This window comes from Tetrao urogallus (genome assembly GCF_951394365.1).
Source record: "Tetrao urogallus genome assembly, chromosome: Z".
In the NCBI taxonomy this organism is placed as follows: Eukaryota; Metazoa; Chordata; class Aves; order Galliformes; family Phasianidae; genus Tetrao; species Tetrao urogallus.
The window spans coordinates 20,004,131-20,020,339 of NC_136816.1; the positions used below are offsets into that span (position 1 = coordinate 20,004,131).

At 43.2% G+C, this 16,209-nt stretch overlaps 1 protein-coding gene across 1 annotated transcript in view; it reads right to left on the reverse strand.

Moving 5' to 3' along the window:
- Positions 1-16,209, reverse strand: part of ABCA1 (ATP binding cassette subfamily A member 1) — a gene marked incomplete at both ends in the record, with an annotated part of 73,528 nt that overhangs the window by 24,983 nt on the left and 32,336 nt on the right. Inside the window, 5 exons of the mRNA XM_079548114.1 lie at positions 815-1,003; positions 3,933-4,049; positions 4,724-4,863; positions 5,492-5,732; positions 10,326-10,412. Coding sequence (XP_079404240.1) covers positions 815-1,003; positions 3,933-4,049; positions 4,724-4,863; positions 5,492-5,732; positions 10,326-10,412 — 774 coding nt within the window. The remainder of the gene's footprint in view (positions 1-814; positions 1,004-3,932; positions 4,050-4,723; positions 4,864-5,491; positions 5,733-10,325; positions 10,413-16,209) is intronic.

Consider the following 16,209-nt stretch of genomic DNA (forward strand, 5'->3'; position numbering starts at 1 on the left):
GGAAGTGTTTATGGGATCAGGTTAAACCAGAACATACTGTAGGAAGGACAAAGAAGAACTCTGTAATACCAATGCCACACCCAAGAAAAGGCTGCAGTTCTGAACTACTTTGCAATGGTTCACACTACCCCAACAAGTTGCTAGAGATGTCATCTTATACTGCTTACTGGTCACCCACCAGGCAAACAATTGTCACTGGCATATAATCCAAAGGTCTTTTCTGGACAAGCAGTTAGGAAGCATTATAATGGTAGCTACAGGATCCAACCCAAACATCCACTTTCATATTATTTTCTTCTGTTAACAATAATCAAGGTGTGACTCAAAGCCTCTAAAAAGTCAGTGGAGAGATTACCAAAGCCTTTGGACCAGGCTTCTAACACACCAAGTTCTGTTTCTTTTTGCACTCCTCTGCCAAGGTGACTGAAGAACAAGCAGATAAGTTTCATTATAAGCTACATCTTCCTCAGCTTCAGCTGCTAGCTCCGCTGTGGGCCCCAGCAAAACAAGTACGAGCTGATACATGCAGCCATTTTCAGTTGCTCAGTAACAACAGAGTGGGAAACCACATGCCACAGCCAAAGCAAGAGCTTCAAGAACAAAATCTAAAGTTAGGTTCCCACATCTATATTAAGATACCTGAATAAGTGGTATTTTCTAACACACTGTGCACTCAGCCCCACCAAGACTGCTAATTTTCAGAACAGGGACTGACGAGCACTGACCTTCCCTTCCCTGGAGCCACCCTTCCCAGTGAGCAGAATTCCAGCTGCAGCTGTCCCCAGCTCCCTGCCACACCACAGCACAATCTTACCTCCATGAAGCGGGAGATGGTCTGAATAGCTCTATCCGTCTCATTGAAAGCATCCACCCAGGTGTACACCATTCCATTATCTGTCTCAAACTCTTCTGGATGCTTTGACAGGAAATGGGCAACATCCTCCACTGTCCAGTTGGAAGCTGGCAAGTGCAGGTCCCAGAGATCCTTGCTTTTCAGCAGCGTCTGTAGTTGTTTTTGCCAAAGGGGAAATAGTTATGTTAAGAATTACTGTTGGATCTCCCATCTTGTCATGAAAACGATTATTATTGTCTTTTGAAAAAGTACAGAAACCCTTGACATTACACTGGAGGTGTCCCAGCAGACAGGTAGTCTAATTTTTGCTGTCTGCTTTGTCTCCTCGCACTGCCACTCATACCCTTATTTTACAGTGTGAGTCTATTTCTCCAGAGTATTTCTCCGGAGTAGGTCAGCCTCCGGGGGCCGACAGCTCTGGGTACCTCTTGGTCTTGCACGCCACGAACAAGCTGTTAGACACACTTTGCAGGCTGGCTTGCTCAGTGTCCTGCCTCTCCTTTTCCATGGAGAGGGCAGCAGAGAGCCATGCACAACCCTGCGCCGCCCAGGCCCTGCTCTGCCCTAGGTGGCAGCCTTGAACCGGGCTCATCGGGCAGGAGAGAGCTGAAGCAGAAAAAAAGCCCCATCCATGCTTTCCCCACTTCTCACGCTCTTTGAAAACCAACCGGTTTTCAAAGGCAAGTTACAGAGAACCAAGAAATATCTTCCGAGATGCGTTTGGCTGACCAGTGATTGCCAAGCTCTGCTCGCCTCTTTGAGCTAGTCTCTGCTCCCCACTGGGATGGAGATGGGGAAGGCACAGAGGGGCTGAATCCTTCAGCTGCTAAACAGAAATACCAGCACCAAAGGCCAGGTGGCTTTCTTATGTGTTTTTCTGTTGCGTCACTGACACCAGCTAAAACAGCCTCCAACAGCAATGATGACCTGCCTCTCAGCTCTCCCACTGTGAATAGTGATGTTTTTATCTGTTTTAGCTCCCAGTTTCTCAGAGGATGAGCTATGGTCCCACCACACGTATATGCAACACTCTGAAGTCTGAGCTGGAGCGGTTGGCACTAAAGCAGAACTGAGACCTGTCAGCAGCAATGTAACAGCATATAGGAAGGCAGCACTAACTGTAAGGACTACAGCTGAACTAAAGGAGAGGAAAAAAGTCAGCACAATACAGAAAACTAAAAACTGTAACCAATAAAAACAGGAAATTGAATTTTTTGCCAGAGTGAAGAAGAAAATGGAGAGGTGAGGGAACTTCCCCATGAGCAGCTGTTAGCAAGGAGCCAGAAGGCACCAGGTCACATGGTTACAAAAACAGAATCACAAATTGGGAAAACAGATCAGGCCAAGCTGACAGAGAAGAGCATACAAAGAGGAAATCCAAACAAACAGGATAGGCCACATGAGCTCCCTTCTTTGCACTCATCTCTGGAGGCTCTCACTCTGCTCTGACTTGCAGTGAGGGCACCACACTTGCAGCCAAGAGGCTCAGCCTCATCATCCCTGAAGCAGCAACAAAAATGAACATCAGCTTGAGATGGGGGCACACGTTGTTCTCCCTGGAGTTACCATCGGGCTGCAAATGCCTGAGGTCAGTGAGAAAAGCAATTCCCTCTACTTCTACAGAATGAAACATACCCAACCATTTCCACAGTACAGAAAGCTAGGAACTGACAATCACCCAGCAGTACAGCAGCCTCAGGGACTTGCAAACAACAGATAAGAGCAGCCCAAAACAGGCTGCTGTATGTTTTAGCCTATCCATGTACAAGTGACCCATGCTGCATCTCTAAACCTAGCAGTATGCTGCCTCGGTGCTGCTGAATCCATCAGCTGCAGCAGGCAACTGCAAAGAGACCCCTACCACTGTAACAACAAGCAAAAAAAAAAACAACATTATCAGTCAAGTCTGGACTTATATGAAAAAATTAAATCAATAAAACCCTCAAACAAGTAGGAATATTGATGCAATTGCAAACCAGTAACTGAATCCTGACTCTGTGACCACACCCTTCAGCAAACAGTTTGATTCTCACCTCTCTTGATGCCAGCATCTACAGAACTAAATTTCATAAATCTAGCAGAGGCACAGGAGTAAGGAAAACGATGTCACTGTTATCCCTAGTATGTCCCATTCAAGGGGAAGTGCAATGGGACCAGTCAGAGACTATTCTGCCCATCATCACAATTGGAATAAAGTAAGAATGAACTTCAAGGCTTAAGACCTAGAGAGATCTTTGTGCAACACCCACCCAGCACAGAAGTGCAAAGACTCACTCCTCAGAATTACAACTGAGGGAAGGAGTGTGAACACAGCTTCTTGTACTTTTAACAAATAATACATACTTTACACCAACCACAATGCTCTGGGGAGCCAACAGGCAAGCAGAAAGCATGTCAAATCCAAACAAGACTCTCAACCCCTTGTTCATGATCTTGTAAGCATGGCGTATTGAGAAGCGATAAGTCATAGGGTGATGTTTCCTCTTTCTCTGTGACACCCAACTATTACTAAAGTGTACCATGCTAACCCAAAAAAAGTTTTCACAAGGTTTGTGCCAGATGATCACCAGGCATCTAGGTTCAGTTCTGGAACAATAACCATTCAAATCTTATTGCACTCAGTAGAGCCTGAGGCCACACAACACTTTCTAGGATCTGATCTAGGCATACGGTAGCTCACTTTGTTGCTATCATGAGAGCAGCTGCTGTAGAGAGCATTTTTTACAGAGGAGTACACAGCATTGGCAGCTGAACCTGTCACCAACTCCACAGGTCCACAGTTTACAAAAATACCATCGGCCAGATATTTATAGAACATCAGAGCAACAGTGTGGAAGAAACAACACATTTCCCCACAGAGGTAGGTTAGAAATAGCTGTTAAACACGCTCTGCTCCTGACTGTGGAAAGTTGTTAAATGGAGGAGTGCTCAGCACAACACAAGAATGGTACAGTCACAGCTTGTTTCAAAAAGAGGGTCACATGCATACTATCAACAAAGAAGCATTATCTACAATAAATATTTTATCACTGACTGCAGAAAACGATGCTTGTGTTTCTGGTAAGAACAGCATACTGACCCGAATCAGATCCATTTCCTGACTACTTTCCATAAATGTCCAGATCTTTGGGCTTATCTCCTCCCACATCCCCCCGAGGTCACGAAACACTCCCAGCTCCTGGAATGTCCTGTTCACCTGTTGGCAAAGAAGAGAGGAAGGTTATTTCCAAAACATGGCTCAGATCCACTGTGGCTGAAAGGATGTGTTGACCTACCAAGTACTGAGTGTTGCTTATACTCAAACAGCAATTCAGCTTCAGCAAGGATGGGAGTAAGAAAAATCTTGTGCACAGGGAAGGAAAAGTACAAAGAGAAGTGCCTGTTTTTTTTAGGGCTTAAGGCTTGGTGGAGAATGTTTCCTGCTTGGAGATGAAGGGCACACAAAGGCAGCCTCTTCCCATTTAATAAAAGAGGGTCTGAGGATGTTTGGGGAATTAGAGAGAACATTAGGTAAGCCACTATCAGAAATGATTAAGGATCAGCTGTTAAGCAGGCAGTGGAGAAGACCCCTCATAGTTTACCAATGTCCTTCCCAGTCCCATATCCCACATTAGAGTTGCAAAGTCTGCAAGAAATCAAAAAGCACCACTAGAAATATTTCCAGCAAGATGCAGAAACAGAGTTCAGCCTGGCTTTTTCTCCTTGAGCCTTTGACAGCAAATGCATGGGAGGTGAGAGACTAGGGACACTGTGCTTTGTGGACAATCCTTTCTAGGCTTGCATTTGGACTGAATTTAACACAGAGCAGCTTAGCTGTACAGTCAGAGCACATATCTCACACTACATATCAGAGGACAGAGTTAGAGTTACCTCAGCCATGATCTTCCTTATGGCTGGTGTGTCTGGAGTGTACAAGACCTTCCCAATCAGCAAAGGCTTCAAAGCCCTCCAAATAATTCTGGAAAGTGGGCTGGATTCCAGATTCTTCATCAGCTCATTGCAATAGGGTGCTGAGGAGGAGAGGAAGGGGTGAGCAGCTGGGAAGCACTGTGACAACTGCAAGAGGCACATGCCCCATTTGTGTGCACTTTAAAGTTTTGCTGACAGCAGAACAGCAGAACAAAAAACTTCTTCTGCTGCTGCACAAACCCACAAAATGCCCTTTTCACCCTAAACTTTCACAGTTTGCTCAGCAAGTGCAGAGAATCTGCACAGTCTCTACCAATAACATCCATACTCATTTGCACAGCTTATGAAATCCATTCATTGCATGACAGAGGCAAAATCTGCATAGAAAAATGACACATTTTCAAAGGCTGTTTTGACACATTTTGTGTCAAAAATCATTGACACAATGTGACAGTGGACCCCATTTCACAGCAAGTGTCCAAACAGCCTTTCTGGATTCTACACAAGACCCTTGAGAATCCCCTGCATCTTGATACCCTCCCTGTCCCTAAGAGTACATGCAGAGAGCAACAGCTGGCTGCTCAGACAGCATGTATATAGTCTTCTGAAAGAATAGGGTATATGCTGACCCTCAAGATCACTTGCTTTCATCAGTGCAAGTTTGGAAAATAGTAGTCATTGCAGCCATGGAGTAGATGGGATGTTTTGCCATGACAGGGTTACACTTACTTGTGGAATTATCGTAGAAATTAGTTACATCATCTTCAGTGCTGTTGCCTCCAAAAAGTGCTTTGTAATTGTTGTCCTCATACCAGTTGAGCGATTTAATCTTGAGCCCTCCACCTTCAGGGTGGCCACACACAATACGTGACACAGCCTGGTAGATCTGTGTAGAGGAGTTTGAGGCATTCACATTGGTCAGGAACATCACCTCTTGTCTCATGTCACTCCAACTCTTCATGCTCAGCAGCTGGAGAATAAGGGGGAGAAGAATGGAAATGGGATTACTGGAATGGAATGGAAACTGGATTACTGAAGGGAAAAAATCCTGTCATTTTCCTTCAAATTACCCATCTGTTCTTCAACCTTACTGGATGTAGTACTAAGAAGGAGAGACCAGGGAAAGCATGTTTCCCTCCATTACAGTGGGAAAATGTAAAGTCTCTTCTTTATTCTAAGTTTTCTCACACAATTTTCTGCGTGATTCCTGCTCTCCCTGAGCTCTCACATCAAAGTTACTTCTTTGGTTGCACAACAGCTCACATTCCAGCAGGGTCCCTTCAATCCAGGGTGGAGTGAGGCAGAAAAGGGAATAAGGAAATAACATGGAGCAAGTGCAGCTAATCAGACCCAGCCTCATTGAGCTGCAGGCCCTGGATTGCTGGTGGCATCATTGGCACAATGCCACCGAGGTCAGCAAGCCTCTCCTGATATACACCAGGCAGAAAGTTTGACCTCCTAGGTCAGTAATGCTGCCCCTGCCCCAGTACCTCTCTCTCCTCTGTCAACTGCATTTACAGAAAGCCCTGAAAACAAGCCCAGCTTGCAGCCTCAGATCTGATTGCAGTGTGAGCCTTTTCTCCACACCATATGCAGTCAACCACAGTGAGAAGCCTTCTCTAGTCCTGTTTGCATGACATCTGGCACTGAGATGAAACACACTCATAGCTAGGAAGATGCACACTATGGGACTCATTTATCTGGCACAGAAACGACCTGAAGAAGCTGTCCTGAACAAAAGCAGCAGGCATTGGCCTCAGACATTATATTAACATCTCCATACTCAGGGATATGGCCTGGCTAACCACAAGGAAAAAGACAATGCAAGTCCACAAACAGTGTTTTTATGCTACCCTGAACTTCCATTCTCAGACTGGCAGGGGATGTAAGAAAACAGAGGTGTGCCCACACACACTCAAAGTCTATTTAGCTCAGTATCTCTGCGATGGTGACAGCAAGCGGATGTCAGGAAACAGGCAGGGCAAAGAACAGATACTTCCTGAGGTAACCTTCCACATTCCAGTACTTCCATCTCAGAGAATTTCTGTCTATTTGCTAATGCAAGGTAAATATGAACGTTTGCAAATATTTAGCATCTAGCACATCACTGGAAAGAACCTCCTCTCCCTCTCCTAAACTTGGCTGTTGTTAGCTTCATTCAGTGCCATACTTTTTGCGCTGGCACAGAGTGAATATTTCTACTCTTTTTCTCTTCTCAACTCCATACATCTCTGTCCTGTCCCCAGCTCATCTCTTTAACAGGCTGGTGAGTCCTCACATATTTCTTGTTCTGTATGTGGAAGTGATTCCACTTCTCCATGTCTCCATTGTCCTTTTCTGAACTGCCAGCTCTTCTGCTGCTTTCCAGAAGCAAAGTACCTATGTCAGTACTCCATACTGAACACAAGGGCAACCCATGGATTTACACGGTGTTGTGGTAACATATTCCACAAGTGGTTCTCTATTCTTACCTAAATCTTTTCCAGCATTTGATCTGATTTCTTGCCTGCTACTGAATATCAGGTGACATGAACTGTGATGCTCTTGCTGTGTGGCCCAGAATAGCTACATGCACTAATAAGGGCAAGCAGAGCTGGTGAGACACCTATTTGCAATTACTCTTCAGATGCATCTTGGAAACAACTTCTGATGGCCCAATTGCTCTGTCTTCAGGGTCACTCAAAGCCCTGTTGCTAATTTTGCTGACTGTGCCTTGGTTTAGACACCTTAGTTTAAATAAAATGCAGATATTCAAAATCTAGGACAGCTGGCAAAGCCAGCCAGTGACAACCCAGAAAGCAATGGTGTCTCATAATAGATCAATCTCACTCCACCCAATGTAAGCAGAGCCAGTATTTCTGGCCTTATGCTGTAGGTAAGCCTGACCCTTTGTGTTGATCTGTAGTACTGCGTATGTTTCATATGTGCCAACATCTGGACAAAAATTCTTGATGCTTAACAAAAGCTATTTTGTGTCACATACACAAGGAGTCTCTATTTTTAGCTGCCGAAAAACACATGACACATTGATATGATGAAAGACAGCTGTGAGAACAGCCAGAACCTGGGGATTTGGTGCTTGTGTCCAGACTTGCTTCAGGCATCCTTTCATCTCCTCACTATTCGCTCCTGTCTTTGTCTGTACCCCAGTGCCAATCAGTTTGGCTCCATAGGTTCAGAATGACTGGCAGGATGCTAACATCAAGGACATGACAGAAAAAAACCTGAGCCAACAGTTGCAGTTAAATATGCTCATGTGGATTTTGGATTTGATATTTTCTAACCAAGAAGGGCCAAGGCCACGCTTCAGGTGTGACACTTTGAGTCTCCAATTCAAATCATAGAATCACAAGGTTGGAAACGACCTACAAGATCATCTAGTCCAACCATCTTTTCATTACCACTGCTACCACAAGCACTAAGCCATATCTCATAGCTCCTCATCCAGACGCCTCTTGAACACTGCCAGGGACAGCCACTCCACCACCTCCCTGGGCAGCCATTCCAGTGCCTGACCACTCTCTGAGAGAAAAAGGGTCACCTTGGAGAGCTTCTGGTATTTTAGGCAGAGCAGACAATTTTTCCTCAGTAAAAAGTCAGTGGCTTTAGCTAAAGTGCCACCAATTCTGTAGGATAAGAAAAAGTACAGAAATAGAAAGCATAGTTAATTGCCACTGAGTGTTAACTACCCAGCAGAGGGATTGCATTAATGAAGGTACTTTTGTGTGTAATTTTCAAAACAAAGTCTGAGCAAGCAGCTTTGTTTCATCTTTGGCACCAGCAATCTCATACTAAATATACAGAGCTGCTCTGTTCATGCCACTGGAAACGTTACTGAACTACTTCTCCCAGACATCAGAGCTGGCTGGGTGTTTCCTCACAGTTGCCCTTGCTCTCAGAGTTTAATCTGCTCTCCTGGGTTGATTTAAGGAGCAGAGGGACAAAGATCTAACCAGTCCTCACATAAAGAGACGAATATTTTCTTCAGACCAGTCCCTAATTAAAATTCCTTGCTAGAAAGGCTTCTAGACGTGGCACAAACAATAGCTCTCTCCACCCCCTCAAGCTGCTGCCCCATGAAACAAGCGAGTGAGTCCCTCTTTTTCATGCAGAAATCAGCCTGCCAGACAATAAGGAGTAACTTTCGGTCAAGCCATCTGGAGCAGCTCACACAGTACGCCAAGGAAAATGATGCCTTTGTTTGCACAGTAATGGGGCAGAATAAAAGGTAGACCTACCCAAAACAGCTGCCAAGCAAAAGGCACGCTATCCTAGGACATTTTCAGCCACATCAGCAAGCTGAGTATCACATGGTTTCAATTATTTTTATCCCAGGCAAAAAAAAAAAAAAAAAAAAAAAAAAAAAAGCAACACAAGGCAAGCTTAAGTGACGAAACGGGAAACAGCTGTAACCAAACTCTTAAGGGCAGCCTTCCCCCTCACCCCGGCAAGAGCTCTGCCATGGTCTTAACTGAAGCTGGTCCTGGAATCACCTTAATTTCCTAGCAGCTGAGAGCCAGCAGCAGGTTCTGAGCTGGCGTGGGACACGTGCCAGTGACTGCTGGCGGGCATGGTGCTGGCTCCGCAGCCAACCCTCCGTGGGAGGGCTGCACGCTAACCCTGAGTGACCTGCTCCTCCACATGCACGCGGGGTTACTGCCGTTCGCTGCGCGCTGCTGGCTTGACACAGGCTGGAAAGCTCGCGGAGGGGAGGAGGAGGCATAGTTTGGTTTAGATGGTTGCGATTTCTGCTAGAGGGAAAGAATGTTTTTGCCTAGTAGCAGTACTTCAGATTCAAAGTCAGAGCCAACCAAAAGCAACTAAGATATGCTTCTGGCTCTGAAAATAAAAAATGGTTTTGGACTTCTGACTCACACTAGGCATGCAGGGCTTTTGTCTTAATCCATTGTTTCACCTGCAAAAACAAATACAGTCTCTACAATGCCACCATGCCTCTGCGAACCAATGTTTTGCTGGAGCCTTTCTCAGCCAGTGCTGTGATACCATTGCATTGGGTGTCCCACAAATAGCAGAACATAGCCCCAAAATACTACTTCTCTGAAGACAAATGGCAAAGAGCACCCTGTAGCTGCTAAATTACATACATCACTTCTTCCACACACCATATTTTCAAAAAACCCAGAGGCCAGTAACAAACCCTGACATGGCTTGCAACTGACTGAAAAAAACAGAAAGGAGACAAACCTCTCAGTGCAGTTTTGCAAAGCGCTGCTAGTCAGCAGATACATTGCAAAGGTAACTGCTAAGAAAGTAAGCCTCATAGAAAACTTAATTCCTGCACCCCTGGGAGGACCCAATCTACAGCCACACACCTGAGAAACTCTTATGGTGCCTGTAATTCAAAGTTCTGTGCACTGAGGAGTTGCATAGGGATGTTACTTCTACTGATACAGAGTGTATGGTCGTACGATGACAAGGGAGCTTAGAAAACAGCAAGGGATTTGACTGTTTTTGACTGCACCAAGGAGAAGCGCACTCCTTGTACCTGATGACAGGTTAGGACATCTTGAGGTATTCTTCTGACACAAAAAAAGCTACTTACCTCCTTGACAAGCTTTCCCAGGCTGTCCCTCAAAGCCTCCACAGTTTCTGACAGATCCCGCAAGGAGGAATTAAAGAAAAATTGTCTCTGCAAGAAGAGAGAAAAAGAAAGTGGAAGTCACTAGCAGCCAGCAGTAAGGAAATTGAATCACTGTAAACACCCTTGTAAAGAAAGGTGGTAAGGACTGTTTACAAGGCAAAGTGATTGATGGGGAAAACAGTGAGCTGGCTTTCTGTGCAACCTTGAACTTAAGCTGTCACAGGCTTCAGTGCTCCATAATGCAACAGAGACACCTGTTCCATTCCCCACAGCCTGGGCACATAGTTACCATGATAGCCATAGCCATCCCAGTAGGATGCTACGTGTATGTATATATGCTTACAGCATAAATGATGGCTTTTATTTCAGGTCAGAGAACAAGGACAGCCTATAAGGCAATATGCCAACTGACCTGAAATCCTGTAAACCAGTCCTAGGAAGGGGAAATCAAGTATATAAAAAGGGAGGGAAATACCAATTGGTAGACAAGAGATTTCAGTGGGACTCCCAAGCTCAGATGCTCAGAAATCTTGCCACACAGTACATTTTACCTTCAGATAATATTAATCACCTAAATCCTCCCATCAAGCCTTGATATTTTCAGACTAAATCAAGGATATATTTTAAAAGAACCTGGTTTTGTAAAGTAACTGCCACCAGTACACCACCAAAAGAGAAACAGTCATAAGTTTCCAGAGATGGATAGCACACCTTTTTGAAACTGCACTGCTCTAGGATTTCCTTGCCTTAGGGGACCCACTGAAGACAGCTCTTTCTTTACAGTTGTTCTCCATATAACTGATATGCCTGGGTTTCTCTCTCGTTCTTTCTACTATATTTCTGTATGTTAAAGCACTACCATGTATGTGAAACATTTCATGCAAGAGAAGCATCAAGATCTTCTAGCCTAATAATATAGACACAATCCTTTTTTTTAGAGAAAAGAGGATTAAAATAATTTTCTAAGATTTCACATTCGTAACAACATTTGAAAGCATGCTAAGGTTACAGCACTGTGACACAAAGGAATAGTGGAGAGCCTTGATTTTAGCAGAAATCTTCTGGGCTGAAGCCTTCTATTTTCATATCTTCCCCATGGCAATCTCTGGAAGCAAAGATGTTCATATGTTCTAGCTAATATGTTGAAGGGTAGTAAGCTGGTAAGTGTCAGCTGGTGCAAATGGCACTGTTCCACTGATCTGCTGCTGAGGTATTTATACCTAGCTAACAGGTGAGTGCTCAGTTCAAGCCTGCTTCAAAGGAAGCTGTAAATTCAGGGAGGCTCTCAGTAACTTTTACTGAACACAGGCATTAAGGTTCAGATGAACCATAACCCAATCCAGCTAGAAGAGAAGTAGTTCAAATTCCTGCAGGCTAAGACCTTCAAGACTTTTTTGAAGGAGTATAGCTTGCAAATAATCAAAGCTGTGTAGCTACATTACCACTTTAGCAATGAGATGAGGGAGAACATCCTAGATTCATGCAGTAGACAAGCCTGGTCAGCTCCATTCACCTCATCCAGCTCTGCAAGGAATTTGTGCTGTTTATGATGATTCGGGGATGGGGCAGATGAGGAAGAGTTTTCTGATGATACTAATTGGTTCAGAGTAGTGAAAGTCAAAAGTGAATTGCAAAGGATTAGTGAAAGGATTCATGTTGACATACTGTTATAATATGCCAAATAAAATTTAGTGCTGCAAAGTAAAGTACATGCAGAGGAGACAGTTCTACCTTGAGATATCCCTGGATATCTACTGTCACTCAAAAAAGAGATTTTAAAATTAGAATGAGATCTTAAGCATAGAATGATAAGACAGGTCAACATAAATATAAATCCACAATCCATTCCTATTTCTCAGGAACTAAGTGCCATTTTGGATCCTCCACCTCTAAAAGAACACAAGTACAGAAAAGGACTGCAAGCACAATTAAGATACAAATGGCTTCTGAAGGAAGAACAACAGCCCACAGTTCTTCCAAAAGAAACTGTAATGACAGATACAGGATATGACAGAGGTCTACAAGTGGGATGGAGAGTGTGAATAGGAGATGATGGTTCACCGTGCCTTATCATACAGGAATAGAGGACTTCCATTCTGAAGATCAGTTTAAAACAAACCAATAGAACTACTTCATAGACAACTCAGCCAAAACGGAGAAATTATGCAGACGTTATGCAGCGCTGAAGAAAAAAGTTAACATGGTTTTGAAAAAGACTGAGAAAACTTCATAAAGAAAAAAAGCTTACCAAAACTACTGAACATTAAGATTCTAGTAGTAACTGAGGAAGTAGCACTGCTGGAGTAGCATTCAAGGGAAACAAAGCTGAATGGAATCTTAGTCCTATCCAGTATGCAAGACTCGTGTGAATTATGACACTCAAGGAGTTTTTAAATACGCTAACGATATGACAAATGTCATCAGTTTCTCTGGAAAATAACTTTTTGTAGTGGCTCTCAGTAGTCTTCACATTCAAAAGTGCCCTCTAAATTCAGTACATTTAAAGTAAGATCACTCCCACTGTGACAGTGTATTTACTAGGTGGCTGCACTAAAACAGTGTGGGGGTAATGACATGTTGATGTCATTATGAAATGCTGGAAAACATCACCTGTCTTCTCTAGGCACATGGCAGAAAGAACATTCTTACAGGTTTTGAACAGAACTTCCCCTTACAATTACTGTGCTAGCAGCTGGTAAGTCTTGCCTTCATCTAGACCTGTCCTTTAGGGCATGCAAATCTCTCAGTACTCTGGAGTTACACACTGCATTGACTTCATTCTGTGCTTGCATGTGTGCACTTACAGGACTCAAATTAGGGAAATACTTCAGGTAACTACAGTTGATTGCAAAGTCAAGAGAAGCACTGAATATACCTGTCCTCTCCCGCTCAAAGCGATACACAACTGTTTAATATGCAGGAGAATACATCTGTATTCAAAGTGTCAAAAGGTCATAACATAATCCAGTTATTTGTTACATCAGAACACCTAAATGCCTTTGTTCGGCAACACCACTCTGCTGTGTTTGCTTTGAAATAGTTACCACAGTTTTACGCTGATCTTAGTGGAAACTTAACACTGAACTTTGCAGAAAAATCACATGCTTTATGTTTCTGCTTTTGTTTCCTGGGAGTGGAAGTCCAAAAGTACAGCTGCTTGAAATCATGATGTCATTGTGCTCGACTGAAAACACTCAAAAGAGCAAGGAAAGCCACAAGCTCAACTACAGCATGTATTTACATTTTCTAAAGCCATTTTCTCAACTGAAATGCACTTATTATTCGATGCTTAGTTCACACTAATCATATGACAAAATACCAACTGCATTATGAAGGGAAAAGAACAACTGGATTTTCATGTGCTCACCCATACTCCTTCCAGGACCACTACAGTACACGAGCCACAACATATTTATGACTTATTGCAAACCACTGGAAGTGAATGCAAGGAAGCCCTTCTCGAGAAGCACTGCAGAGATGAAATCCCACAGGAACAGTTTCAATTGTCTCTGTCACTTAACTTCCTCCCCTCAAGATGTTTACAAAACTGGAGAGGTTTGAGAAGGTAAAAGCTGTTGCACAGACAAGTAATTTTATGCTCTAAGAGCCCTTTCCCAGAACAACATCAGTCTGTTGGAATACCTCTGACTTATTGACACCATTCTTGGTAAGTATGGGATCCTGTATCCTTCCCCAAATTGCAGAGTTCTTCCACAGGATAACTTGCTGGTCAAGCACAGAGAGAAAGTTGAAAAGAAAAACTGCGTACATGGTACTAGGGGTTCCATTTCTCTGTTTTTTCCCCAAATAGCTTATCCTGCCTCAATTCATTTTCACTGAGCACATCCAATGGAAGACAAACCTCAAGAAGACAAGCTTGCAATCATCCTTTACACAATGTCCTAAGGTCTTCAGTTCTTATGTTGGGAACAAGGTCTTCATGGATGAAAACTGGCACATGAGTCCTGGAAAACTGAATTTGGCTTTTATAAACACGTGTTGCTTCCAGTGGAGTGAATAGTCTATCCAGAAGGGAAGTGGATCCTCTGGCCTGAGGGTCTGTGATCACTTCCTAATTTAATTCCATGTTTCCACCAAAACAGCCCAGCCCAAATAAGTCCTTATGTAACAGAGAACAAGGAGGCACACCTGAACCTCCAAGCCTATGCCATCTTGACTTTGTATTTTTACCCAAGAGAGCCAGCTAAATGAAAGTCACACAGAGGATGAACTGCAGAGCTAGAAAGCTTCATGTACAGTTTTAATTGGAAGTCCTTTATCTTTACTGTACTAGTCCAATTTGTGCAAAGTTCAGGCTGTTCTGGATAGAAGAGATGAGGAGGTATGCAAAGACAAGTGTTCAGATTTTGCCTATTTTTTAAAACTCTTTGCACTGCTGTGACATTCAGAGCTCATGCAATTCACTGTGCAGCTGTAGTAATTTTCTTTTTAAAACTGTGCTCTGTTCAAAATTTGCCAATAATTACTGTCTTGCTATGAGTTACCTGAACACTTACTTCTCCTTCAGGCTGCAAGTGCATAGAATGCTTACGGATGGTAGAAGCAAATGATGGCATAGGGGTCTCAACCCAAACACGCACATTCCGACTACCGGGCTCCCAGTCTTATACCAACCCCTTCTTCATCCTTCACCACACACAGTCATGTTAGTCACTTATAATCCAGAACTGATTCCCTAATGCAATTTGCTGCATTAGGTCTTGCAGAGAGAACAGCAAAGAGGAATGTAGATAGGCAAGAACAAACACGTGGATGCTGCCTTGAGTTTTCAGGATGAAGTGCTCAAGAAACTACAGCCAGTCTACTTTCCAGATATTTAAGTGGAAAAAACTGAGTGTTACTGTTGAAGACCTCAGTACCACATTTATAGAATTCTTGTATGTTGTTGAAAGTCCCCATCACCCCAACAGTATCAACCTATTATTTTAAGATGCTTTTTCTCTGACTCTTCAAAAACCAGTAGAGATCATGTCTCATCACGAGCCACAAAACAACCTCTAAATTTCTGTACTACTTGCATCTGACTTGGCCCTTACTTTCACTTACTAACATCGAAGAGATTAAGCAAAAAATTAAAAACAAATCTCTGGGACAATCAACTTGCTACTTTTGGTTTGAAGGCTCTGCAGTGGATAGAGTGCATGCTAGCTTCAGTATGCTTTTCCAAGATTTGATCCCCAGTGCCTTTAATGATAATCTATTAATCAAAAGAATTCTTTGTTTAAGAACAAAAAGTCCATTCTTTGTTCCAAGATGTTACTGCAGGTCAAAGCAGTTTTTTTAGCCTTTAAAGCCACTAAGTTTCAAACGCATTGACATGATCCTAGTAATATTTTATTCATTTTGCCATTTTGAAGCCCTGTTGGTCTTATTTCACTAAGGCATTACAGTAGGTTTTACTAGCCTGTTAGACTTCTCTGAAGAAAACTATGGACCTTTATAAGATAGTGTACAATTCACAACAGGTTTACTGCTGGCTTCATGGCTTGGCCTTTTGTGAAGCCGAGATCATGAACAAGCTTCTCAGAAGTCAGCCAAATTTGCACATATTGTCTTTTATCTACATGGCTGTTGCCAGGAGACACAATCACAGCTGCTTATAACTGTTTTCTGTCAGCAGTAAACAATACAGATGTAATAACAGAGACACAGATAAGTTGTGTATCTGCTTTTGTAAAATGTAAAGACTTTCAAAAATGAGAAAAGTGATGCTCGGTCTTCTGGAGGGCCCAGAAGATCACTGCTGAGTGGTACTAACTGGCAACTTTTATTCCACTCAGTCTTAAAAATCTCTAAATGATTTAAAGTACACGCACAAATATAA